Source organism: Schistocerca nitens, chromosome 12, assembly GCF_023898315.1.
Source record: "Schistocerca nitens isolate TAMUIC-IGC-003100 chromosome 12, iqSchNite1.1, whole genome shotgun sequence".
In the NCBI taxonomy this organism is placed as follows: domain Eukaryota; kingdom Metazoa; phylum Arthropoda; class Insecta; order Orthoptera; family Acrididae; genus Schistocerca; species Schistocerca nitens.
In genome coordinates this window covers 74,237,586-74,264,654 of record NC_064625.1, presented here as the reverse complement: position 1 = coordinate 74,264,654, position 27,069 = coordinate 74,237,586, and the positions used below count along the sequence as shown (strand labels likewise).

Genomic DNA, 27,069 nt, shown 5'->3' with positions numbered 1-27,069 from the left:
ATTTTTAAGACGTAATTGTTAAGCAGCTGCTTAGCTATTGTTACAACGCATGAACATCCTATTGACTTAGCCCACAAATGGTCATCACTGAACTGGTGAAGAAGTCTATATCTAATCTGTAACATATGGCAATACGGGCCATATAAAATAGATGGTCATTATTCAAGATAGAATATTTGACCTGAAATGGTATAGAATCAAGTCAAAACCTAATGCACGTGCCCGACTGAGTTTCTTGCCGAAGTTATGGTTATGAGTTGCAGAAAACACTATAGTAGGGGATAATGTGGCGGCAATGGGGTACTCAATTTGCCTTCATGGAGGTATCCACACACATACTGTAAAAACTGTGTGTGGACCGTGCATGGGGGCTTAATTAAAATGCAATAATTTTAGTAGCTATGTGTCCGGTTACGACGTCTCGTAACCGGTTGGCCCTGACTAGTATTACTACGCAATCTGACTGCATAAAATAACAATAAAGAATGAAAGGAAATTTCCGTTAACAGAATTGATTAATTAAGTCCCCTGCAACTATAAAAGCTACGAAACAACAAAGCACAAGTGTAACTGTTCTGTGTGTGGTAGTGTGATTCAACGTACATGTATCTGGCACGGTTCTTCCTCAATACGACAAGAAATTTTGAACACCATTTACAATGAAGTAATTAAAAAACCAGAAATACTATAATTGCACATAGAAACCAGAATTACAAGTCTAACACATGAACACGAGCCAGATGCTTTGTTGACTGAACCTGTGACCAAGAAGCATTGTCATTAAGGAAATGTGAAATAAAAAATTCTTTTTACCTCCATATATATTGACGAAAAATACACTGTGATCATTGCAACATCTTCCATCTATACGTTACACCAACCAAACAGCATCTACTCTCTCGCCCAACAGAACAACAAGTTCACACGACATCCTCTGAACTAGTACAGCTCTCGACATCCTCTCAACAAGTACTGCCCACGGCAACCTCTGAACTACTACTGCCCAGTGGAGGCGGCGGAATAATAATCTTTGGCGCAATCTCTGGCGCTGTGACTCAGTGTAGCCACCTTTCAACCGCTACCATCATAATTGGGGCCTGGTGAACTGAGGGAATGACAGCGGAAATATGCTTAAAGCTAAAGAGTGACTTGGCGAACATCGCTCCAATCAACACACTTAAAAACTACGGATCTTGAGGGAGAATGGGCTGCCATTCGCCCACAGACATTGACACCTAACTGAAAGCCATCATGATGGCGAATGGTGCCTCCACTAATAGGTGTCTGGGCACCTTTGATCAGACGGTGTACGCACTACAGTGGGATGTAGGCGCTGCCACGCACTTCACAGCGGTTTGCACGCTGTACAAGCGCACACACACGGCTGGTGTATTATTTGCCGCGGGAGGCGCCTGAGTACGCTGGCGTCGTGTTTGCACCGCGGGGGAGGTTAACCAGGAGCGCGCGCTCTCCGCTGCCGGGGTACGAGGAATGGACGTAAATAATTTACTCGCAGTGCCGGCCGCGTCCGGTTATGAGCGCGCTGGGCGGATCTGCGGCCTGGAGCCAGAAATATGCACAGTGCAGCGCGGGGGGAGGCCGGCGGCAAGCAGCGGGCGAGTGGGCTCTCTGCCTCTGAGCAAGTAGCTGGCCGCCATCTTGCCGGCTCCCTCTGGGTGATGACGTCAAGGGACATGTGAGCGAAGTAGATCGGCGATGAAACAGCGTTTGTGGCGGTGGACTATCGTCTCAGCTGCACGACCGGATTCCTGATTTCCGGATTCAGAAAGATCGCACACCTCATTAATTCAGGGGAAGTTAGCTACTCTACAAGGAAGCACTCTCTAAGACAGGGGTCTCCAACCTTTTAACCTACACGGGCCACCTCGCGAGAATATGAGTATTTCTGGACCGCATTAAGTACACTTGACACTTACAGCACCTGCTCAGGAAAATAAAAGATGAACGGGTACATATACAGGGTGTTACAAAAAGGTACGGCCAAACTTTCAGGAAACATTCCTCACACACTAATAAAAAAAAGATGTTATGTGGACATGTGTCCCGAAACGCTTAACTTCCATGTTAGAGCTCATTTTAGTTTCGTCAGTATGTACTGTACTTCCTCGATTCACCGCCAGTTGGCCCAATTGAAGGAAGGTAATGTTGACTTCGGTGCTTGTGTTCATGCGACTCATTGCTCTACAGTACTAGCATCAAGCACATCAGTACGTAGCATCAACAGGTTAGTGTTCATCACGAACGTGGTTTTGTGGTCAGTGCAATGTTTACAAATGCGGAGTTGGCAGACGCCCATTTGATGTATGGATTAGCACTGGGCAATAGCCGTGGCGCGGTAAGTTTGTATCGAGACAGATTTGCAGAACGAAGGTGTCCCGACAGGAAGACGTTCGAAGCAATTGATCGGCGTCTTAGGGAGCACGGAACATTCCAGCGTATGACTCGCGGCGGGAAGACCTAGAACGACGAGGGCACTTGCAATGGACGAGGCAATTCTTCGTGCAGTTGACGATAACCCTAATGTCAGCGTCAGAGAAGTTGCTGCTGTACAAGGTAACGTTGACCACGTCACTGTATGGAGAGTGCTACGGGAGAACCAGTTGTTTCCGTACCATCTACAGCGTGTGCAGGCACTATCAGCAGCTGATTGGCCTCCACGGGTACACTTCTGCGAATGGCTCATCCAACAATGTGTTAATCCTCATTTCAGTGCAAATGTTCTCTTTACGGATGAGGCTTCATTCCAACGCGATCAAATTGTAAATTTTCACAATCAACATGTGTGGGCTGACGAGAATCCGCACGCAATTGTGCAATCACGTCATCAACACAGAGTTTCTGTGAACGTTTGGGCAGGCATTGTTGGTGATGTCTTGATTGGACACCATGTTCTTCCACCTACGCTCCATGGAGCACGCTATCATGATTTCATACGGGATACTCTACCTGTGCTGTTAGAACATGTGCCTTTACAAGTACGATCAACATGTGGTTCATGCACGATGGAGCTCCTGCACATTTCAGTCGAAGTGTTCTTACGCTTCTCAACAACAGATTCGGTGACCGATGGATTGGTAGAGGCGGACCAATTCCATGGCCTCCACGCTCTCCTGACCTCAACCCTCTTGACTTTCATTTATGGGGGCATTTGAAAGCTCTTGTCTACGCAAACCCGGTACCAAATGTAGAGACTCCTCGTGCTCTTATTGTGGACGGCTGTGATACAATACGCCATTCTCCAGGGCTGCATCAGTGCATCAGGGATTCCATGCGATGGAGGGTGGATGCATGTATCCTCGCTAACGGAGGACATTTTGAACATTTCCTGTAACAAAATGTTTGTAGTCACGCTGGTACGTTCTGTTGCTGTGTGTTTCCATTCCATGATTAATGTGATTTGAAGAGAAGTAATAAAATGAGCTCTAACATGGAAAGTAAGCGTTTCCGGACACATGTGCACATAAGATATTTTCTTTCTTTGTGTGTGAGGAATGTTTCCTGAAAGTTTGGATGTACCTTTTTGTAACACCCTGTATAGAATTGTCATCTATCACGTGGGGGAAGTTTGAATTTGAAAGTGTTCAGTTTATCATAATTTTACAAAAAACTGTATGTTATGGATTTTTTAACAATCGTGTCACAGTTGCTCACTTCTTGGACTGCATTGAGTGGGACACCCGTGCTCTAAGCTGAAATACCACAATTTCAGAAAAAATGGATCAATGAACGATTTACTCAGGAGAGGGAGCTCCACTAGTTGGGCGACTCAGTAACACGTTGGCCCACTTCTGGCCCTAATGCAAGCAGTTACTCGTTTTGGTATGATTGATAGAGACGTTGGATGTCATCCTGAGGGATGTCCTGGCAAATTCTGTCCAATTGACGTGTTAGATCATGAAAATCCTGAGATAGTTGGAGGATCCTACCCATAATGCTGCAACTGTTCTCCACTGTAGAGAGTCTGGCAATCTTACTGGCGAAGGGATGTTTCGACAAGCACCAAGACAAACAGTAGAAGCAGTCGCTGCATGTGGCTAGGCGTAATTGTGCTGAAATGTAAGCCCAGTATGGCTTGCCATGACAGGAGGCAAAACGAGGCGTAGAATATCATCCACATAACGCCGTGCTGCAAGGATTCTGCGTATGGCACCAAAGGCGTCCTGTCAACATAAAAGTTTTCTGGGTATGGTACTACGTCATATTGTATAAAACTACTGCTGGAGGAAACCAACGTTTTGGCCACGGTTGCAGCGCCCCTCTTCTGGGGCTATTGGTCACCAGTAGCCCCAGAAGAAGGCCACTGAAGCTGTGGCCAAAACGTTGGTTTTCTGCAGCAGACCCACAAAAAGTCCACTGCAACCCTGGCCGAAACGTTGGTTTTCTCCAGTAGACCCAGAAGAAGGCCGCTGCAACCCTGGCCGAAACGTTGCATTTCTCCAGCAGTAGTTTTATCCAGTATGACGCTGTACCATACCCGGGAAACTATTATGTCGACTGACTCTGGCCGTGGAAACCTACGCAGTTATCAAGGTGTCCTGCTATGAAAAGAAATGGCACCCCAAACAATCACTCCTGGGTGTCAGGCTGTATGGTGGGCGACGGTCTGGTTGGTATCCCAAGGCCGACAACGCGTCTTGAAGCATTCGGCCTGGAATCTCGCTGACTGAAATAAAATTGTCTTCAGTAATGAGTCCCGCTTCGAACCGATCCCCGATGACCAGTTATGGCGTGTCTGAAGATGCCCCAGACAATGGTGGGATACCAGCCAGACTGTCGCCTGCCATACGGCTCGACAGCCAAGAGTAGTGGTGGTCTGGGGCACAATCCTGTTTCATAGCAGGAGACCTTTGGTTCTCATCTGCGTCACTCTTACAGCACAGCGATATGTCGACGATGTGCTACGCCCCATATTGTTGCCTTTCGTAGCAAGCCATCCTGATCTTACATTTCAGCAAGACAATGACCGTCCGCAAAGAGCGAGAGTTTCTACTACTTGTTTTCGTGCTTGCCAAACCCTACCTTGGCCACCAGGGTCGCCGCATCTCTCCCACATCGAGAACGTTCGGAGTATTGTGGGCAGGGTCCTGCAACCAGCTCGCGCTTTTGACGATATAACGCGCCAGTCCGACAGAAATCGGCACAGTTCCCTGAGGAGGACATGCAACAACTCTGTCAATCAATACGAAGCCGAATAACAGCCTGCTAAGCGTCAGAGGTGGAACAACGCTTTATTGGCTTGCTCAGTTTGTGAAGCTCTTTCTCTTAAATAAATCATCCAATTTTTCCTAAGTTGTAGTACTTGGCTTATCTACTTCGTTCTCATATCTACTTATTTCCTTCTCATTTAGATAATTCATTTGTGGTGCGTCGTTTCTTTTCTTGGAGTATATTATTAAAATCGTAGGCTTCTGTGTCACATTAAAAGCTGCAGACAGCAGTTCATACAGGGTGGGATGCGGGGTAGGAGACAGTATAAGATTCCTCCACCGTGGACACCTCTGTCCTTCCCCCCAGAAAGGATCCCTGGATCACGTGCCTCGGATTACTACGCGAAATGTACCCCGGTGTAAAGATCCACAGAAGCTGAGCGTAGTGTAGCGCCAGACGCGGTAGAACTTTGCCCTGTGTGGTGCGGCATTAATGTTCCATGACGGCCTCAATTCGTCGCTAATGGCCTGGCTCGTTGTAGCCACCCTCTGCCAGGCACTCCGAAGCCGCGCACAGAGCAGAGAACAGAGACTGGTCCCTGTAATTCGCAGGCAGCCACCTAGCTTCCTCCTTCTCTCTCTCTCTCTTTGCCTCTCTGCCTCCGTCTCCCCTCTCCCTCTGCTCTATTGGCCGCTCTTTGATCAGCCCATCTGTCCCCACCGCTGCCTCCCTGCTACCTCTCACCGGTACTAGAGCGAGTAATTCAATTACTCCGCGTTCTGCCCTCACAGGGAGGGCCGTGAGGTGTGCGGGTTTCGAATACTTGACCTGTAGACACGGCTCCCTCTCTCTCTCTCTCTCTCTCTCTCCCTCCCTCCCTCCCTCCCTCCCTCCCTCCCTCCCCCAACATCCCCTTTCCTCTCTGACCTCTTACAGGAAGCTTTGTACCACATAGAAGAGTAGCCTCACTGAAACCTATCAATTTTTACTCCAAACCATGCTGTATTTATTGACTTAAGTAGCTGACAAACCTGGCATTGTCCGGGCACTCATTCTGCCAATTTTCTATCAGAAGGGGAAACAAAAAATAAACTGTCCTAGTAGTGAAGTATCGAAAAGCTTTCATTTTTACGTATTTGTGAAAACACCTTTGAAATTATGGCAAAGCTCCGCAAAGAAATACGTATACCATACAAATAGAAAATTTCGACCAGAACAGGATTCGAATCTGGGTCTCCTACTTAATAGGTAGTTGCTCTGATCACTCTTTTTTATTTTGATTTTCTTTTTTTGACCACTAAGCTGTCATTGCATGGACTACCCCAACATGCCTCCCGTCACATCCAAATTTTCAAATGGCTCTGAGCACTATGGGACTTAACATCTGAGGTCATCAGTCCTCTACAAGTTAGAACTACTTAAAGCTAACTAAGCTAAGGACATCACACACATCCATGCCCGAGGCAGGATTCGAACCTGCGACCGTAGCAATCGCGCGGCTCCGAACTGAAGCGCCTGGAACCGCTCAGCCACCGCGGCCGGCCCCAAATTTTCAACTTATCCACAGAATACTGATGTAGCGTAAATACATAAAACTGCAATCAGATGGTCTTTTGAAACAGTTATTTATTAATTTATTCCACGAACTGGTTTTCTAACCTTTTCAGGCTCATCTTCAGATGGTGTACAGAAAGCTATTTGAAACATAATGCTAGGTTCTGGCTTTGTGACAAAAAGATGGAATATGCTTTAATGCTTCGGTGTATTGTTTACTTGCATGTTTCGATCCTAAATTTAGGTTTTTACTTACTGCAACAGCATGGGCGGCTTTTGCTGTTAGTATCCATCTTTCTCCTTCCATGGCGATGGCCATTTGGTACCCCATCACTCACGTTCACAAAATATGTACGTATCATAGTGTATATACAAATATGCATACATATTCTGTAAAACTGGGTAATGTGATACAAACTGGCCATCGAAATGAAAGCAGACAGATGGATACTAACAACAAAAGCCGTCCAAGTTGTCGCAGTAAGTAAAAACCTAAATTTAGGATCTAAACCGGCAGGTAAACATTTCTCATGGCGATGTATCATAGCATGTAGCATCTTTTTGCCACAGAGCCAGCACCCAACTTTATCCTTGAAATAGCTATGTAACTTTCTGTAAACCATCTGAAGATGAGCCTGAAAAGCTTGAAAAACCGCTTCGTCGAATGACTGGACAAACAAAGATTTCAGAAAGGTGTCTGGTTGCAGTTTTATGTATCTACATTCAGTAAACGGTCACGGGTACTAAAACATCCTTAATAGATAGGGTTAAACCAATGTAGTACACCTTTTCCATTATCGTCATTACTCTCGGCATTTTACCGATTCCCGTAAGAGCTGCAGACTGCTGTGCTTCCACACTGAAGTGAACATTTGCCGTCCTGGCCTTAATTATATACTGTATATGGAGTCCAGAGTGAAGTTTCTACTCTGCAGTGGAGTGTGCGCTGTTACGAAACTTTTTGGCAGATTAAAACTGTGTGCCGGACCGAGACACGAACGCGGGACCTTTGCCTTTCGCTGGCAACTGCTCCACCAACTGAGTTACCCAAGCACAACTCACACCCCATCCTCACAGCTTTACTTCCGCCAGTACCTCGTCTCCTACCTTCCACATTTCACAGAAGCTCTCCTGCAGAACTAGCACTCCTGGAAGAAAGGATATTGCGGAGCAATGGTTTAGCCACAGCCTCGAGGATGTTTCCAGAGTAAAGTTTTCATTCTGCAGCGGAATGTGCTCTTGTACGAAACTTCCTGGTAAATTAAAACTGCCTGCGAAAGCCAAAGTTCCCGAGTTCGTTTCTCGGTCCGTGTAATATTTGTAATTTTCGCCTCACAACATTACTTTACGCTCAATAGTAAACGACTGATGTTATCAAAGAATTGTAATGTAAAAGAAATGAACCGACAGAATCTATTATTTTTTTATCTTTGCCGCTCCTGAGCGGCGGCTGTAAATCTCTACGTACTCGTATAGATTAATGCTTTAAAAATAATTCTGCTGTTTCAAGACAAATGTGGCCTTGAGCGCTTCACCCTTTACTGTTTCTATTCCATGAAAGGCGGACGCAGACTTGCTACATTCCGCAATCTGTGTCTTTTAATATGTGGAAAATATTCTGTAAATGTGCTAGTTGTCTTCTCAATCAGAGAACATATATGTTTATGTAATTAATTACGAGCAGGCACCATAAAGAGGACATTAATCTCAAATACTGCCTGTTATGTGCTAAGCGTTTGTTAATACGCACCAGCTATTGTAACTGTAATATAAAAAGGTACGTAGTATTAAAAAAGTGTGTTATATATGAAGTGTGCTTATTTAGACAAATTATCCTTAAGGATCTCGATCTCCTCATTACTTGAATGTTAATCATTTAAGTGAAGAAGAATTACAGGATCTGTTCAATGGAATGAACAATCTAATGAGTATTAACTAAGGATTGAGAGTAAATCGAAGAAAGACGAAAGTAATGAGAAGTAGCGGAAATGAGAATACCGAGAAGTTTGACATCAGAATTGGTGATTACGAAGTAGACGAAGTTAGGGAATTCTACTACCTGCACAGTAAGATAATCCATGATGGAAGGAGCAGGGAGGACATAAAAAGCAGACTAGCACAGGCGAAAAGGGAATTCCTGGCCACGAGTAGTCTACTAGTATCAAACATAGCCTTAATTTCTGGAAAAAAATTTCTGAGAATGTACGTTTGTTGGACATCATTAGATGATAGCGAAACCTGGGTTGTGGGGAAACTGGAACAGAAGAGAATCGAAGCATTTGATATATGGTTCTGCAGAAGATTGTTGAAAATAAGATGCACTGACTAGGTACAGAATGAGTAGGTTCTCCACAGAATCGGTGAGGAAAGAAATGTACGGAAAACTCTGACAAAATGGAGGGACAGGATGATAGGACATCTGTTAAGACATCAGGGAATAAGTGCCATGGTACTAGATGGAGGTGTAGAGGGTAAAAACTGTAGGGAAAGGCAGAGATTGAAATACACTGGCCAAAATTGAAGACATAGGTTGCAAGTGCTACTTCTGAGATAAAAAAAATTGCCACAGAAGAATTTATGGCGGGCTACATCAAACCTGTCACTAGACTGATGACAAAGGAAGCTTTGGCGTCAGGAGAAATATCAGAATATTATGATGCATTGTTTTCAGCAGCAAACGACGCATTGCAACTTCATGTCACAACCAAGCTTGCAGGAATCTGTTCCTGATGGTTCTCAGTGACACTCTTCCTGTAAATTTTGTCCGAATTTGAGCTATTGTCATTACCCTATTCGTCACAGCTAGTAGAACACTGCTATAGTTCAAATGGCTCTGGACTTAACATCTGAGGTCATCAGTCCCCCAGAACTTAGAACTACTTAAACCTAACCTAAGGACATCACACACAGTCAAGCCCGAGGCAGGATTCGAACCTGCGACCGGTGCGGTCGCGCGGTTCCAGACTGTAGCCCCTAGAACCACTCAGCCACTCCGGCAACACTGCTATGACATGCTTATGGTGTAGAACTTGTAGAAGCACCACGCTATTTAAGCCACATCCATATCCAGTTTGTCGTTTTGCTTCCAATGCACTTAACTGTCTGTGGTATCTGTTTGTATGCTGCGCCAACCATGCCAGTAATTCGACCTTTCTGGAAATGTGAACGATGCCGACGAAGTGCACCTGCACGTCTTATGGGGACGCTGTGTTTCTCCACCGTAAAAGTTACAGTAACGTTAGGCACTGCTAATAGGAACTGTGCAGTCACACCACTTTTCATGCGTAAGAATAGCATTTTTTCTGTACTGAGAGTAAGTTTAAGTTAAGACGAAATTCTAACTAACACATCACAAAGGCACGGAAACACTGTAAGAACAGCAGTTTTTCTGTACTGAGAGTACGTTTATACACTCCTGGAAATGGAAAAAAGAACACATTGACACCGGTGTGTCAGACCCACCATACTTGCTCCGGACACTGCGAGAGGGCTGTACAAGCAATGATCACACGCACGGCACAGCGGACACACCAGGAACCGCGGTGTTGGCCGTCGAATGGCGCTAGCTGCGCAGCATTTGTGCACCGCCGCCGTCAGTGTCAGCCAGTTTGCCGTGGCATACGGAGCTCCATCGCAGTCTTTAACACTGGTAGCATGCCGCGACAGCGTGGACGTGAACCGTATGTGCAGTTGACGGACTTTGAGCGAGGGCGTATAGTGGGCATGCGGGAGGCCGGGTGGACGTACCGCCGAATTGCTCAACACGTGGGGCGTGAGGTCTCCACAGTACATCGATGTTGTCGCCAGTGGTCGGCGGAAGGTGCACGTGCCCGTCGACCTGGGACCGGACCGCAGCGACGCACGGATGCACGCCAAGACCGTAGGATCCTACGCAGTGCCGTAGGGGACCGCACCGCCACTTCGCAGCAAATTAGGGACACTGTTGCTCCTGGGGTATCGGCGAGGACCATTCGCAACCGTCTCCATGAAGCTGGGCTACGGTCCCGCACACCGTTGGCCGTCTTCCGCTCACGCCCCAACATCGTGCAGCCCGCCTCCAGTGGTGTCGCGACAGGCGTGAATGGAGGGACGAATGGAGACGTGTCGTCTTCAGCGATGAGAGTCGCTTCTGCCTTGGTGCCAATGATGGTCGTATGCGTGTTTGGCGCCGTGCAGGTGAGCGCCACAATCAGGACTGCATACGACCGAGGCACACAGGGCCAACACCCGGCATCATGGTGTGGGGAGCGATCTCCTACACTGGCCGTACACCACTGGTGATCGTCGAGGGAACACTGAATAGTGCACGGTACATCCAAACCGTCATCGAACCCATCGTTCTACCATTCCTAGACCGACAAGGGAACTTGCTTTGCTGTTGCACGTCCGCATGTATCCCGTGCCACCCAACGTGCTCTAGAAGGTGTAAGTCAACTACCCTGGCCAGCAAGATCTCCGGATCTGTCCCCCATTGGGCATGTTTGGGACTGGACGAAGCGTCGTCTCACGCGGTCTGCACGTCCAGCACGAACGCTGGTCCAACTGAGGCGCCAGGTGGAAATGGCATGGCAAGCCGTTCCACAGGACTACATCCAGCATCTCTACGATCGTCTCCATGGGAGAATAGCAGCCTGCACTGCTGCGAAAGGTGGATATACACTGTACTAGTGCCGACATTGTGCATGCTCTGTTGCCTGTGTCTATGTGCCTGTGGTTCTGTCAGTGTGATCATGTGATGTATCTGACCCCAGGAATGTGTCAATAAAGTTTCCCCTCCCTGGGACAATGAATTCACGGTGTTCTTATTTCAATTTCCAGGAGTGTATTAAGACGAAACTCCTAGGCGCTCAGTCCGGAACCGCGCGAATGCTACGGTTGCAGCTTCGAATCCTGCCTAGGGCGTGGATGTGTGTGATGTCCTTAGGTTAGTTAGGTTTAAGTAGTTCTAAGTTCTAGGGGACTGATGACCACAGATGTTAAGTCCCATAGTGCTCAGAGCCATTTGAACCATTTTTGAAGACGAAATTCTAACTAACACATCACAAAGGCATGGGAACACTGTAGTACACTATCGTTACGTCAATTTGTTCATCGAACACTCCATTTCTGTCAGTGTAGGGGGAAGTGAGGGAAAGAGGAGAGAGAGAGAGAGAGAGAGAGAGAGAGAGAGAGAGAGAGAGAGAGAGAGAGAGAATGGTGGAGACGAAGAGTGAAAGGCAGACATAAATAGAGAAAGAGATGGACTAAATGAGAGGGATGAATTTAGAGAGAGAGGTTGAGAGTGAGAGAGAAACGTATTGATTGAGAGAGAGATGAGTACAGGGTGCGGGAAAAATTTAGAGGGGGGTGGAGAATGATGAGAGATTATTGAAGGAGGGAAAGAGAGTAACGCATAATTTAGATAAGTGAAAGAGTTGGGTGTGGGAAGATAGGGAACTCAGATGAGGAAAAGTTCGAGGGGGGAGGGGAAGAATTTGTGACAGTGAGTAAATGATTAGCGAGACGTATTACGGAGCTATGAATTTCCTCTAGTAAACCATATCTAAACAGTGATCTGTGATGACTGGGTTTGCACGAGTGCCTTTCCGACTCAAAGCGGAGACAGGAACAGACTGCCCGGGTAGGCAGCGGAAAACAAACAGCTGGTGGCCTGCCAGTGGTGGTGTGGGGAGGGGGGGTTGGGGGGGGGGGGGTGGACACAGGTGGGAGGTCTTAACAGCAGTCGCTACTTTGGCGGGCAAACAGACGCGCTCTTTCCAAACAATTCACTCCGGCCTGTCCCTTACTGCACAAAGAGGCCGCTGTTTTCGCGTCCAACACGACATAAATTATCACTTCCGGCCGAACCGCTCCTCAGAGGCAGTCCTGAAACGTTAGGACCGGCTGGCTCCCAGAGAGTGGACCTCCTTTACGTGAAGTACTTTTCGTGAGAGAAATAAGTTCGCCGTGAAGGAACTACATAATATGCATCGCAATTAATAACCAAACATAACACAGTTGATCGCTACGGTAATAGATACAAAGACATTCTAGTAAACACGGACTCGAAAACGGGCTGTTAGGACATGTTTATGAATCTGCGGTTACAAGCCACCACTGGATTGATATGAAGGTCATCCTTGTTAGTGCAAATATATTTCAAAAGTCTTGTCCAACAATGGAAGTGTCGAAAAGCAAGATAGAGAAGAAATAGCAAAAGCAAATAAAATGGCAAAGTGCTTTTTGGAAAAACAGGCACATAGCTAAAGATGAAAAGGCAAGAATATGCAGTACAGTAGTGAGGACGACGGTTCCAACATGCGTTCGCCCATCCTGAGGTAGGTTTTCCGTGATTTCCCTAAATCGCGTCATACAAATGCGGTGATGCTTCCTTTGAAAGGGCACGGCTGACTTCCTATCCCATTCTTCCCTAATCCGATGGGACCGATGAACTCGCTGTTTGGTTCCCTCCTCCCCCCCCCCCCCCCCCAACCAACAATAGTGAGGGCAACTATGACATACACAGTTGAGACAAGACCGGAAACTTAAAAAACGAAGAGACTTTTAGAAACCACGGAAATGAAAGTTCTGCGAAGGATTAGACGATAGGCACTGAGAGACAGAAAGAGACAGAAATGGAAGCATTAGAAATTGATGTAACGTGGACTCCATTAATGAGTGGGTGCATAAGAGAAAGCATGAATGGAACGAATACATCGACAGGGTGGACGAAAGGTAGACTGTGAGGGTCGTAAGAAATAAATCACAAGCTGGTAAAAGAAATACTTCCGTCCAAGGAAGAGATGGAGCGACACCATCAGGGTGGACTTGAGGGGTACTAAAGGAAACGGGGACAAAGTAAGAAGAAGAAGAAGAAGAAGAAGAAGAAGAAGAAGGTCCCCACCTGACAACTATCAGCCATGGCCCGTGGTTGAGGAATGAGGTAAATGACTGATGCGATCGATACAGGCGTATTTTACTATTGATAAAAGACGAAATCTGACCAGCCGATATGGCCCAAGATGAATAAATCGAGCATTAGCTAGCTCCCTGTTGGCTTTCGAGGTCATCTCATCGTAATACACTCTCAGAAAAAAAGGACAACAATGAAAAACTATCCGAATGGAACGAAAATTGATAGATGCGATTTACATGAAATGATTACAATTTCAGAAAAACTGGATACGTTGCTCAAGATGCCCTACCTGACTGTCGCCCGCAGTACGGCGCGACAACCAGGAATGTGGTCTGGCGAGCCATTTCGTTTCATAGCCAAGACCCCTTTCGTTCTCATCATGTTACAGCACACCGATACATCGACGATGTTGTACGCCCCTACTCTGTGACCCATCATGGCAAGACATCCTAGGCTTACATTTCATCATGATAATGCCCGCCTGCCTACGCCGAGAGTTTCTACGGCTAGTCTTCGTCCTTGCCAAACCCTCCTTCAGCCACCATAGTCGTCAATTGAGAACGTTCGGAGCATCGTGGACAGGACCCTCCAACAAGGTCGGGATTTTGCCGATTTTTTGACAGAATTTGACATGGTATCCCTCCAGAGGATATCCAACAAATCCATCATTATCCATCATTTTGTGTGCAACTCCTTAAATTGGCCATGTTTGCAGTTAAAATTAGGATGTGAGGTCCGCCACTTACGCAAAACACCGTTTTTTCTCAGTACGTAAACATGATTGTTAACACACACAAACACACACACACACACACACACACACACACACACAGACAAAATGCAAACAAAATTCAAATTTGGCGCCGGACTCTCTGGTAAACAAATGGACACTGACTGGGCCGGGACACTCAACAAACCACAATCACACTGTGTTTTGGTGAAAAGTGTTTTTACTACGTTATTTGTGGAAAATACTTGTTATAGTTAGGTGTGCATCACATCAACATGATGCGGAGAATGGAGGTGCTTGCCACACTAAAACGTAAGTAAAAACGAATATAGGCGCGAAAACATCGCGACAAACTAAATAACATTCTAGAAGTCAGGTTAATTCCCAGCAAAAAACTTTCTCATCAACATCGTTTGGTTGCAGATGACAAGCTACATGTAGTAATTAACACACAAGTGATCCAGAAAAATCATCCACATCAAATGTAAAGGTATTTAGAAAAAGAAACGATCTGTTGTTTGAGCTGAAGATGCACATAATTTTATAATCATTTAACAAAAATGTTCACATTGCAGAATAAATGGAAACGAGAACCTACTGATGATGGCACAGTGGTGCCGAAACATGTTCAGGCACTGAGAAAAAACTGTGTTTTGCATAACTGGCGGACGTCACATCCAACAAATCCATCATTCTACGCCAAGACGAATTACTTCTTGCTTGCCGGCCGCGGTGGCCGATCGGTTCTAGGCGCTACAGTCTGGAACCGCGCGACCGCTACGGTCGCAGGCTCGAATCCTGCCTCGGGCATGGAAGCGTGTGACGTCCTTAGGTTAGTGAGGTTTAAGTAATTCTAAGTTCTAGGGGACTGATGACCTCAGATGTTAAGTCCCATAGTGCTCAGAACCATTTGAACCGTTTTCGAACTTCTTGCTTGGGGCCAGAGGTGGACGGACAAGTTAGACTTGCTTAACTTTTGAAGCTCTTCTTTTGAATAAATTAACCAATTATTCTGACATTGTAATAATTTGTTTGTCTGTACAAGTAAACACATCTGTCGATTTCTGTCCCATTCGGATAATTCTTTCGTGGTCTGAAGTTTTTCCCTCAAGGTGTAATTCCTCTAGATTTTAGTCTTTGCGAACATATCAAAAACTTATTTACGCAGCTCTTCCGTTGATGCGTTTCAAGAACAGGGCCAGCGAGTTTTAGTGTCTTGTATTTCTTCACAAGACGATCTGTTTTTTTAAAGAGAGGAGTAGGTTACTGCCACCAGACGTTACGGCGACAACTAGAACGCCGCCTTTAACGCGTAGTAGTCGAGCGCATATTGTTGTTGTTGTTGTTGTTGTTGTGGTCTTCAGTCCTGAGACTGGTTTGATGCAGCTCTCCATGCTACTCTATCCTGTGCAAGCTTCTTCATCTCTACGATTTTTATCCCCCACGCTGCCCCCCAATACTAAATTGGTGATCCCTCGATGTCTCAGAACATGTCCTACCAAACGATTCCTTCTTCTAGTCAAGTTATGCCACAAACTCCTCTTCTACCCACTTCTATTCAATACCTCCTCATTAGTTATGTGGTCTACCCATCTAATCTTTAGCATTCTTCTGTAGCACCACGTTTCGAAAGCTTCTATTCTCTTCTGGTCTAAACTATTTATCGTCCACGTTTCACTTCCATACATGGCTGCACACTATACAAATACTTTCAGAAACGACTTCCTGACAATTAAATCTATACTTGATGTTAACAAATTTTTCTTCTTCAGAAACGCTTTCCTTGCCATTGCCAGTCTACATTTTATATCCTCTCTACTTCGACCATCATCAGTTATTTTGCTCGCCAAATAGCAGAACTCCTTTACTACTTTACGTGTCTCATTTCCTAATCTAATTCCCTCAGCATCACCCGACTTAATTCGACTACATTCCATTATCCTCGTTTTGCTTTTGTTGATGTTCATCTTATATCCTCCCTTCAAGACACTATCCATTCCGTTCAACTGCTCTTCCAAGACCTTTGCCTTCTCTGACAGAATTACAATGTCATCGGCGAACCTCAAAGTTTTTATTTCTTCTCCATGGATTTTAATACCTACTCCGAACTTTTCTTTTGTTTCCTTTACTGCTTGCTCAATATCCAGATTGAATAGCATTGGGGTGAGGCTACAACCCTGTCTCACTCCCTTCCCAACCACTGCTTCTCTTTCATGTCCCTCGACTCATAACTGCCATCTGGTTTCTGTACAAATTGTAAATAGCCTTTCGCTCCCTGTATTTTACCCCTGCCACCTTCAGAATTTGAAAGAGAGTATTCCAATCAACATTGTCAAAAGCTTTTTCTAAGAATATTGTAAAACATAATTTGCAGCAGCAGTATTGTAGCTCTTCTTATGGTGGGATGCTGTGGTATATCGAGAGGTTGTAACAATGGAAAAATGTACTGAAATGCAGGAGGATCTGCAACGAATTGACGCATGGTGCAGGGAATGGCAATTGAATCTCAATGTAGACAAGTGTAATGCGTTGCGAATACATAGAAAGAAAGATCCTTTAGCATTTAGCTACAATATAGCAGGTCAGCAACTGGAAGCAGTTAATTCCATAAATTATCTGGGAGTAGCCATTAGGAGTGAATTAAAATGGAATGATCATATAAAGTTGATCGTTGGTAAAGCAGATGCCAGACTGAGATTCATTGGAAGAATGCTAAGGAAATGCAATCCGAAAACAAAGGAAGTAGGTTACAGTACGCTTGTTCGCCCACTGCTTGAATACTGCTCAGCAGTGTGGGATCCGTACCAGATAGGGTTGATAGAAGAGATAGAGAAGATCCAACGGAGAGCAGCGCGCTTCGTTACAGGATCATTTAGTAATCGCGAAAGCGTTACGGAGATGATAGATAAACTCCAGTGGAAGACTCTGCGGGAGAGACGCTCAGTAGCTCGGTACGGGCTTTTGTTGAAGTTTCGAGAACATACCTTCACCGAGGAGTCAAAGTAGTATATTGCTCCCTCCTACGTATATCTCGGGCAGAGACCACGAGGATAAAATCAGAGAGATTAGAGCCCACACAGAGGCATACCGACAATCTTTCTTTCCACGAACAATACGAGACTGTAATAGAACGGAGAACCGATAGAGGTTCTCAACGTACCCTCCACCACACATCGTCAGATGGCTTGCGGAGTATGGATGTAGATGTAGATGGGTGCAATTTGTGCCCAATTTGGTGAGAATTAATCGGAAGGCTTACATTCCAAATATATTTTTGGTGACTACGTCAGTATTAAATAAGGAAGTCAGTTTTTGCTCTGAACCACGCATTCGTAATTAGCTCCCATGTAATGAGCAGAAACTTTCCGAGGACTTCATCCTGATACGGGCAATGACTCAAGAGCTGTTGCTGCTTTCATCTGTTTGCACTTGTGTCCTCTCGATAGCTGCGTGGTCAATGTCGCTGAATGCCGACCGGGGTGTTCGGGTTCGATTCCATGACAGGTTGGAGATTTTTCTCGGCTATGGGTGTGTTGTGTGGTCCTTATCACCATTTTATCGTAACCGACACACACGTTGCCTAAATGGCGGCACGTAAAAAGACTCGCACCTGGCGACGAGCCGGCAGGCGACAGTGAGAGATTTACACATGTTCACTGAAAATAATTAGCCATTTCAAATAACATGTCAAGCAACAGTTTGAGGTTTTACTCAACTGAGCGCCAGTACTGAGAATTGAAATCACTGTGGTTTTAAAGTTTCTGATTAATTTCGTAAATATAATTTCCGCACAGAAATTGGCAGAACAATTTGATTACGGTGGGAGTTTCAAGAAACAGCTTTGTGGGAAAAAAAAGAGTACGTCAGATAGATCTTATCGGATAATGTTTTTAAGATTTTCGTGTAGTGGTAGTTTGAGGAAACGTTTTAGATCGCTTCATTCAACTTTTGATAGTCAGGCACATTAGCAGATGACTGATAACGATTGGTTTGCAGAATTTCCGCCTTGTCATCCCACCGGCAGCGATGAATTTGGCGAAGTTGGGCCAAAATCGGCTGCTGCTCTGTCAGGATAGGCCGTGTAACCTTTCATGAGATACAGCTATCCAAAGGTATAACGAATATTTACTTGTTAAAAATATATCTTCTAGGTGGGTTCCACGCAATTCAGCTGGTGGAACGAAATGCTCCTAAAATTTTTGCGAAAAACACAAAATCCATGTACACCACTGTAAAACGAGACGAAACTTGGATACATTAGTACTTGCCGTCAACTAACAATGAATCAGTTGCTTCGTTGTTTCAAGATGAAACGAAACAAGCTGTAATTCTTAGATCGCACAGCACTTCCAAATAAAGTGATGGCTTATTTCCCTGTTTACACTGGACTCGCTTGTAAGGAATCATTCACGAATGGGAAGGATACAAACGCACCGTCGTTTCACTGTCGCACACACTTCCATGTGGAGAACTTAGTAACAGGCATTCCGCGCCTAGAGCAGCAGCTGCAAGAGCGAAAAACATACCAGGTGACGATGCAATCACAATTCCGTTTTACAGAGATACTGGCCCCTCACTTAACTTGCATTTATAGCGCATCTTCATCCCAGAGCCAGGGTTAGAAAAAAAAAAAGGCGCTAACTCCTTTACATATGAAGGATAAAAGAACGGACCAAATTTCCATAATTTCGTTTTGCTGAAGTATTCTTCAAAATATTCCAAGTTCGATATAATACATTTACTAGATACATGAAAAGTTTATGTCCACGCATCAGCATGGTTTTACAAAGCATCGCTAGTGCGAAACTCAGCTTGCCATTTTTGCACATGATGTTCTGCGAACTATGGATGAAGGGCAACAGGAAGCTTCTATATTTCTAGATTTCCAGAAAGCATAGAGTGAAGGCTCTCACGACCGGATGACATAGCTGCTGGTAAACCTTTAGGGATGCGAGGTCGTGGTCCAAGAAACTTTTCTGTTCCTGACGTTTCGTCCAGGACTGTGCTGGACATCCTCAGAGGCGCTCCTCCGCTGAGTCTTGGCGAATGACCGATCGGACGTCCGAGGGCGACGTCTATAATGTAATATGAGATGACCAGAGATAATCGTTCTCAAAGATAAACTACCAACTGTCGTCTTGTCAATCTTAAAATTGTCTAGTGATTCTGCAAAGCTACTGTTCATCATTCACCTTCGGTCTTCTATTCCTTGGTCGCAAAATTCTCGTTACCTGAATGAGATTTTCACTCTGCAGCGGAGTGTGCGCTGATGTGAAACTTCCTGGCAGATTAAAACTGTGTTCCGGACCGAGACTCGAATCGGGACCTTTGCCTTTCGCGGGCTAGCCCACAGTTTTAATCTTCCAGGAAGTTTCTCTTTGCCTCTTTTACTGAGTAACCATTTTTACCGAACGCCTGCTTCAGATGTTTTATTTCAGCGTCCATGTGTTCCAATGTGCATATCTGTTCCGCTCTATCGACATGACTTTTAATGACACCTCTCTTTTGTTGTGGATGGTGATCGGAGTTTTTATGCAAATATCTGTCTGTGTGTGTTACTTTCCGAAAAACTTTATGTGCCAAACTTCCATCGGACCGTCTCATAACTGAAACATCCAACAAAAATATTCTGTTATCATTTTTCGTTTCCATGGTGAGCTGGATTTTTGGATTAATTTTGTTTAGACGATCAAAGAAGGCAGGTACTCCGATCTGTGAAGGAAAAACGCCCTCCTCTGTCGGCATGTGGTGTGTACAAAATTCCGTGTACGTGTAGTAAAGTTTGTATTGGAACTACCAAGACGAGCATAAATACATCTACATCTACAGCCATACTCCGCAAGCCACCGGACGGTCTTCTATTCCAGTCTCATATTGTTCGTGGAAAGAAGGATTGTCGGTACGCCTCTGTGTGGGCCTAATCTCTCTGATTTTATCCTCATGGTCTCTTCGCGAGATATACGTAGGAGGGAGCAATATACTGCTTCTCGGTGAAGGTATGTTCTCGAAACTTCAACAAAAAACCGTACCGAGCTACTGAGCATCTCTCTTGCAGAGTCTATCTATCATCTCCGTAACGCTTTCGCGATTACTAAATGGTGCTGTAAAGAAGCGCGCTGCTCTCCGTTGGATCTTCTCTGTTTCTTTTATCAACCCTATCTGGTACGGATCCCACACTGCTGAGCAGTATTCAAGCAGGGGGCGAACAAGCGTACTGTAACCTACTTCCTTTGTTTTCGGATTGTATTCTTCCAATGAATCTCAGTCTGGCATCTGCTTTACCGACGATCAACTTTATGTGATCATTCCATTTTAAATCACTCCTAATGCGTACTCCCAGATAATTTATGGAATTAACTGCTTCCAGATGCTGACTTGCTATATTGTAGCTAAATGATAAGCGATCTTTCTTCCTATGTATTCGCAGCACATTACACTCGTCTACCCTGAGATTCAATTGCCATCCCCTGCAACATGCGTCAATTCGCTGCAGATCTTCCTGCATTTCAGTACAATTTTCCATTGTTACAACCTCTCGATATACCACAGCATCATCCGCAAGAAGCCTCAGTGAACTTACGATGTCATCCACAAGGTCATTTATGTATATTGTGAATAGCAACGGTCCTACGACACTCACCTGCGGCACACCTGAAATCACTCTTACTTCGGAAGACTTCTCTCCATTGACATGCTGCGTTCTGTTATCTACGAACTCTTCAATCCAATCACACAATTGGTCTGATAGTCCATATGCTCTTACTTTGTTCATTAAACGACTGTGGTGAACTGTATCAAACGCCTGGCGGAAGTCAAGAAACATGGCATCTACATGGGAACCTGTGTCTATGGCCATCTGAGTCTCGTCGACGAATAGCGCTACCTGGATTTCACACTATCGTCTTTTACGAAACCCATGCTGATTCCTACAGAGTAAATTTCTAGTCTCCAGAAGAGTCATTGTACTCGAACATAATACGTGTTCCAAAATTCTACAACTGATCGACATTAGAGATATAGGTCTATAGCTCTGCACATTTGTTCGATGTCCCTTCTTGAAAACGGGGATGACCTGTGCCCTTTTCCAATCGTTTGGAACGCTACGCTCTTCTAGAGACCTACGGTACACGGCTGCAAGAAGGGGGGCAAGTTCCTACGCGTATTCAGCGTAAAATCGAACTGGTATCCCATCAGGTCCAGCGGCCTTTCCTCTTTTGAGCGATTTTAATTGTTTCTCTATCCCTCTGTCGTCTATTTCGATATCTACCATTTTGTCATCTGTGCGACAATCTAGAGAAGGAACTACAGTGCAGTCTTCCTCTGTCAAAAAGCTTTCGAAAAAGACATTTAGTATTTCGGGCTTTAGTCTGTCATCCTCTGTTTCAGTACCATTTTGGTCACAGAGTGTCTGGACATTTTGTTTTGATCCACCTACCGCTTTGACATAAGACCAGAATTTATTAGAATTTTCTGCCAAGTCAGTACATAGAACTTTACTTTGGAATTCATTGAACGCCTCTCGCATAGCCCTCCTCACACTACAATTCGCTTCGCGTAATTTTTGTTTGTCTGTAAGGCTTTGGCTATGGTTATGTTTGCTGTGAAGTTCCCTTTGCTTCCGCAGCAGTTTTCTAACTCGGTTGTTGTACCCCGGTGGCTCTTTTCCATCTCTTACGATCTTGCTTGGCACATACTCATCTAACGCATATTGTACGATGGTTTTGAACTTCGTCCACTGATCCTCAACACTCTCTGTACTTGAGACAAAACTTTTGTGTTGAGCCGTTAGGTTTCCGATTCCAGACAGCAGACAACCAGTCAGTTGACGGTTACGTTGCTATTCAGCCCATTTTTTGGCAGCGAACTACTGAGTCCATAGGAAAGTTTCCTTTAGGCATGGTTCTTCAGAATGACGTATGGGGGTAAAATTTTCCCATCAGCTGTAACAGCTAACGTCACAGTTATTCTTTCCCAGCCGGCCTAGGCGCTACAGTCTGGAACCGCGTGATCGCTATGGCCGCAGGTTCGAATCCTGCCTCAGGCATGGATGTGTGTGATGTCCTTACGTTAGTTAGGTTTAAGTAGTTCTAAGTTCTAGGGGACTCATGACCTGAGAAGTTAAGTCCCTGGTTCCTCTTGAGATCTTTTCGCCCCTTTCATGTCTTATGTCGTATTGCTCGGCATCTCAAATTTTTGCACTCCGTCAGGGCGATCTGGTGAAAAGGGTATGAAGGACATATCCGCAACTGGATGACGTAACGTTGCAAATTGCCAGATTCCCACCGAAATCTGCTAATATTTTCTTTGCCAGTGTAGTAATTTGTTGGTGAGAAAGACCATTCCTCAGCATAAACCGACGACGCCAACCAACACTCGGTCGTAATTCTCGTTGGATCACATTTAACACTTTTGCAATTTCCATGGTCTTCAGCTGAATAATTTCTCGTCAGCTGGCGTCCCATCTTCCCTCTTATCTTGCGTGTAGGAATGAATCTTAACTTAAAAGTTCCGAATACTTGCCACATTTTGGCCCACATACGATTTTGTCACTAAAAGATTCGTCCGGCCCATACTTTCTCCCAGCCTCTCTATTGATTGTGGTTTTGGCAAAACACAAAACTGTAACTTTGAAGCTTGCATCGTAACTAAGCCGAATTCCGTGGCTTGATGATGGTTTTCATTCTAAATGGGCATTCATATCGTCATAAATCTGTCTTTCTTACAGAAAGTTAGCGCCAATAAAACACTGGCAGAAGTCTGACTCTTGCGTGATAAAATGCCCTGCTGCCAGTTTCGGCCGCAGACGCTAGCTGTATTGCTGCAAATGAGCTCAATTTTTGTACAGCAACGGGCCGCGCGGGATTAGCCGAGCGGTCTCGGGCTCTGCAGTCATGGACTGTGCGGATGATCCCGGCGGAGGTTCGAGTCCTCCCTCGGGCATGGGTGTGTGTGTTTGTCCTTAGGATAATTTAGGTTAACCCTTTCTTTACCGAATTTCGAAGTTTTGAGAAAAAAAATCTGCATTCGTTTTTACACTTATTTAGGGCATAAATGTAAAATATGATAAATCTTTTTTTTATATGTTTTATTCCAAAAAATTTTTAACGTTGCTTTTAAGCAACAGTGGTTCTTACAGGTAGTGACATCATAGAAACAAAATTCAATAAACATGGGTTCATGTAAGCAAAATATTTGTTTATACATCACATTTTATAGCTTAGAAGTCTATGCACAGCATTTTTATTATTGACAATGTGGTGATGACTAATTTTCCTTCGAGTAATTAACAAATTAAGCTCTGTGTATTAGTAAAAATTTGAAATTTTTGTACTGCAAACATTTCACTGTTTTACTTTCACGTATCTTGTCAGACATCAGTGTGTGTTGTATCTTTGCCTTATGAAGTTATTATATTCCATGAAAGATGTGGAAACACTTCTTATTTACTGTGAGACACAGATGCACTTTACACTTGGTGCAAAAAATTTGTGTAGTAGACTTAATGCAAACTTTACATCGACCTTTCTTCTCTACCATATCTGCAAAGTGTTCGAACCCATCAAAACGCACATCCATAACTGGAGCTGCACATACAGTCCTTTTTGCTGCAGGAGTCCTTGTCAATATTTCAGAACTTGGTCTTCCTCTCTTCTTTTGGGAACCTGATTCACCCGCAAGCAGTAGACTTGCAGCAATATTAGCTTGGAACTGCAGGAGTGACATCGTTGAGGTTTTGCCACGTTGGACCATTTGACGTCGGTGGAGTAGCCATCCATTGACAACTGCTACAGACAAACACCAGTACACAATGCGCATACACCACTTCCGTGACCTCAAGTTGATACGGTATAGTTCTATCAACATGTCAGCAAGGTCCACGCCCCCCATATGTTTGTTGTACTTTTCCACTATGTAAGGTCTAGGTACATCAATGAATTTCTTTTCAGATGCAGAATAGCGTCTACATGTTGCCATGGGCTCAACACAAGCATATGTTGACACGAAATTTATGCATTTTCTGTCAAACCAGCGTACTAAAGCTACATTGTTTGTTGTTTCCACTCTCCAGTCACAGGAGCCACATCCAGTTTTCTTGAGCTCCGCTTCAGTTTTCAAGGGACATTTTCCCATCCTGTCTGTCCTGATGGTGCCACAGAATTCAATGCCTCTTTCTTTCAGGGCAATTGCTAATGGTATAGACGAAAACCAACTATCAGCAAACACTTTGAAATGCTGTATCTCTGGCAATGTTTCCGTCAATGCCAAAACAATATCCCCAGACAAACCTAATCCTCTATCACTGCAGGTGTTTTTGCCAACATAAATTTCAAAATCATACATCATGCCTGAAGCACCAGCTCTCGTAGAAGATTTGTAGCCCCACTTGTGAGGCTTATTTCTTATGTACTGTTCCAAACCGCTTCTACCCTTGAATGGTACTATCTGTTCATCAACAGCTTGGTATTCTTCTGGAGGGAGTGTCCTCAATGATGACTGCAATGCAGATAAAAGTGGGCGAATCTTGAAGAGTTTGTCACGATTACTATCAGCTTCAGGCAAGGCTTGATTATTGACAACATGAAAATACCGCAGTAGCTGGAAGAAGCGAGTTCTGCTCATCACATCAGCTATTGGTGAATACCTACACTCATTCGACCAGTATAAATGAATGGAAGGCATTTTGATTATGCCCATCCGCAGTAAAATACCAACAAACTGCTCCATTTCATTTTTGCTCGTCTGCAAAGAAACTGAATCTTTCCACAAAGCATAGATATTGGACTGCTCAGCAATGAGTTCAAATACGTCATCATTCATAAATATTTTATAATATTGCAAAGGTGTCATTTCCTCTATTGGTGGTGGTGGAAGTGATTCTTTCCATTCTGTGTCTTGTACCACAAAATCAGTTTTTCTAAATTTATAATCACTACGCTTACATCTTTGTTTTACTTGCTGGTGCTGCTCACGTGTAGATGGTGCTCCTTCATTTGTATTGTTGTTGCTTACATCTGATTTTGGCTGAGAATCAATAACTTTACCACTCCTGACTGCATCAGCCTGAAATTTATAGATATTGACGTCTAAAATACGTAATTATGCTTATAATTATGTACTTTCTCAATATTGTTACTTCTGTTAGTGATATCTACCTTTGGAAATTCATATTCTGTCTCTTGCTCCTCTCTAATTGCCGAAATTTCAGCTCCATCCTCCTTTTCCACCACCTGAATGAAATTCATGACAGCTGCTTCGGAAATAGCTTGAGAACTTTCATCAATTTCGACAGTTTCATCTTTATCTTCGTCCCCAACATCTGATATATCCCCATCAGGGACATCAATGTATGCATTGAACTCATTATCAGGTAAATTCATAATATATTCTCGGTCAGCATCAGCCAAAAAGCCAGACATAGTGATGCAATATTTAAAAAGTGTCTGGAATGTGATTTTATACCTGCAAAGCAAAATTTCAAACACCTACATCAATAGATTTGTAAAGCGACGCATTATATTACAGAATTTCCACTCAATTCCACTGTTGCTTTGAAGCAACATAAGGTTTTGCGCAGTTTATCTTATCTGGAAATCATTATGCAAGTCAAATGTATGATGTACTTATGCAGGAAGGATTGTCACAACACACGATAATTATTTGACTGTAAACGAAAGTGCAAAACTTATGTATTTTACGCGTTTTTTATCATCAATTCTTCACAATGAAGACTCCAGCAACTAGTCACGCTCAACAATTGTTTCCTTCTTCCCGCGCGCTAGTTCCTGCCATCTGTTGTCACGAACAGTCACTACTGGCATGGAGCTTCAAGTAAACAGTGGCAAAGGGTAGTTAAAATCGGTTTGATGCAAAATACATCTATGGAAAGAAGATGTTTCTTATAAGCTACGCTGGTAAAGAAAGGGTTAAGTAGTGTGTAAGCTTAGGGACTGATGACCTTAGCAGTTAAGTCCCATAAGATTTCACACACATTTGAACATTTTTTTGTACAGCAACTGTTAGCAAAAACACAATGTAGCGGATATATTTATTTATTTATGCATTTGTTTTACCTGGCAAGATTAGGACCTTCAGGCCCTCTCCTACACCTAATCAGGCATACTCAGATTGAACGAATTTCAGTTTCTACAGAACATTAAGGACATATAACATGTTATACAGTATTAATGTTAAAGAAAAAAATAGAGATTATAACAGTAGTAGAATGACAATTATGTGGTTTGATGCAGCTCTCCATGCTACTCTATCCTGTGCAAGCTTCTTCATCTCCCAGTACCTACTGCAACCTACATCCTTCTGAATCTGCTTAGTGTATTGATCTCTTGGTCTCCCTCTACGATTTTTACCCTCCACGCTGCCCTCCAATGCTAAATTTGTGATCCCTTGATGCCTCAAAACATGTCCTACCAACCGATCCCTTCTTCTAGTCAAGTTGTGCCACAAACTTCTCTTCTCCCCAATCCTATTCAATACCTCCTCATTAGTTACGTGATCTACCCACCTTATCTTCAGCATTCTTCTGTAGCACCACATTTCGAAAACTTCTATTCTCTTCTTGTCCAAACTGGTTATCGTCCATGTTTCACTTCCACACATGGCTACACTCCATACAAATACTTTCAGAAACGACTTCCTGACACTTAAATCTATACTCGATGTTAACAAATTTCTCTTCTTCAGAAACGATTTCCTTGCCATTGCC

The 27,069-nt window shown here is 44.2% G+C and overlaps 1 protein-coding gene across 1 annotated transcript; it reads right to left on the bottom strand.

The window, feature by feature from the left end:
• Positions 1–1,506: 1,506 nt before the first annotated feature.
• Positions 1,507–25,765, bottom strand: LOC126214917 (piggyBac transposable element-derived protein 3-like). The gene is made up of 3 exons (XM_049941558.1): positions 25,502–25,765; positions 24,250–25,409; positions 1,507–1,672 (listed from the first exon to the last, which is right to left on the bottom strand). The coding sequence occupies exons 1-3, from the start codon at positions 25,763–25,765 to the stop codon at positions 1,507–1,509; spliced, it is 1,590 nt and encodes a 529-aa protein (XP_049797515.1).
• Between the last annotated feature and the right edge of the window lie 1,304 nt (positions 25,766–27,069).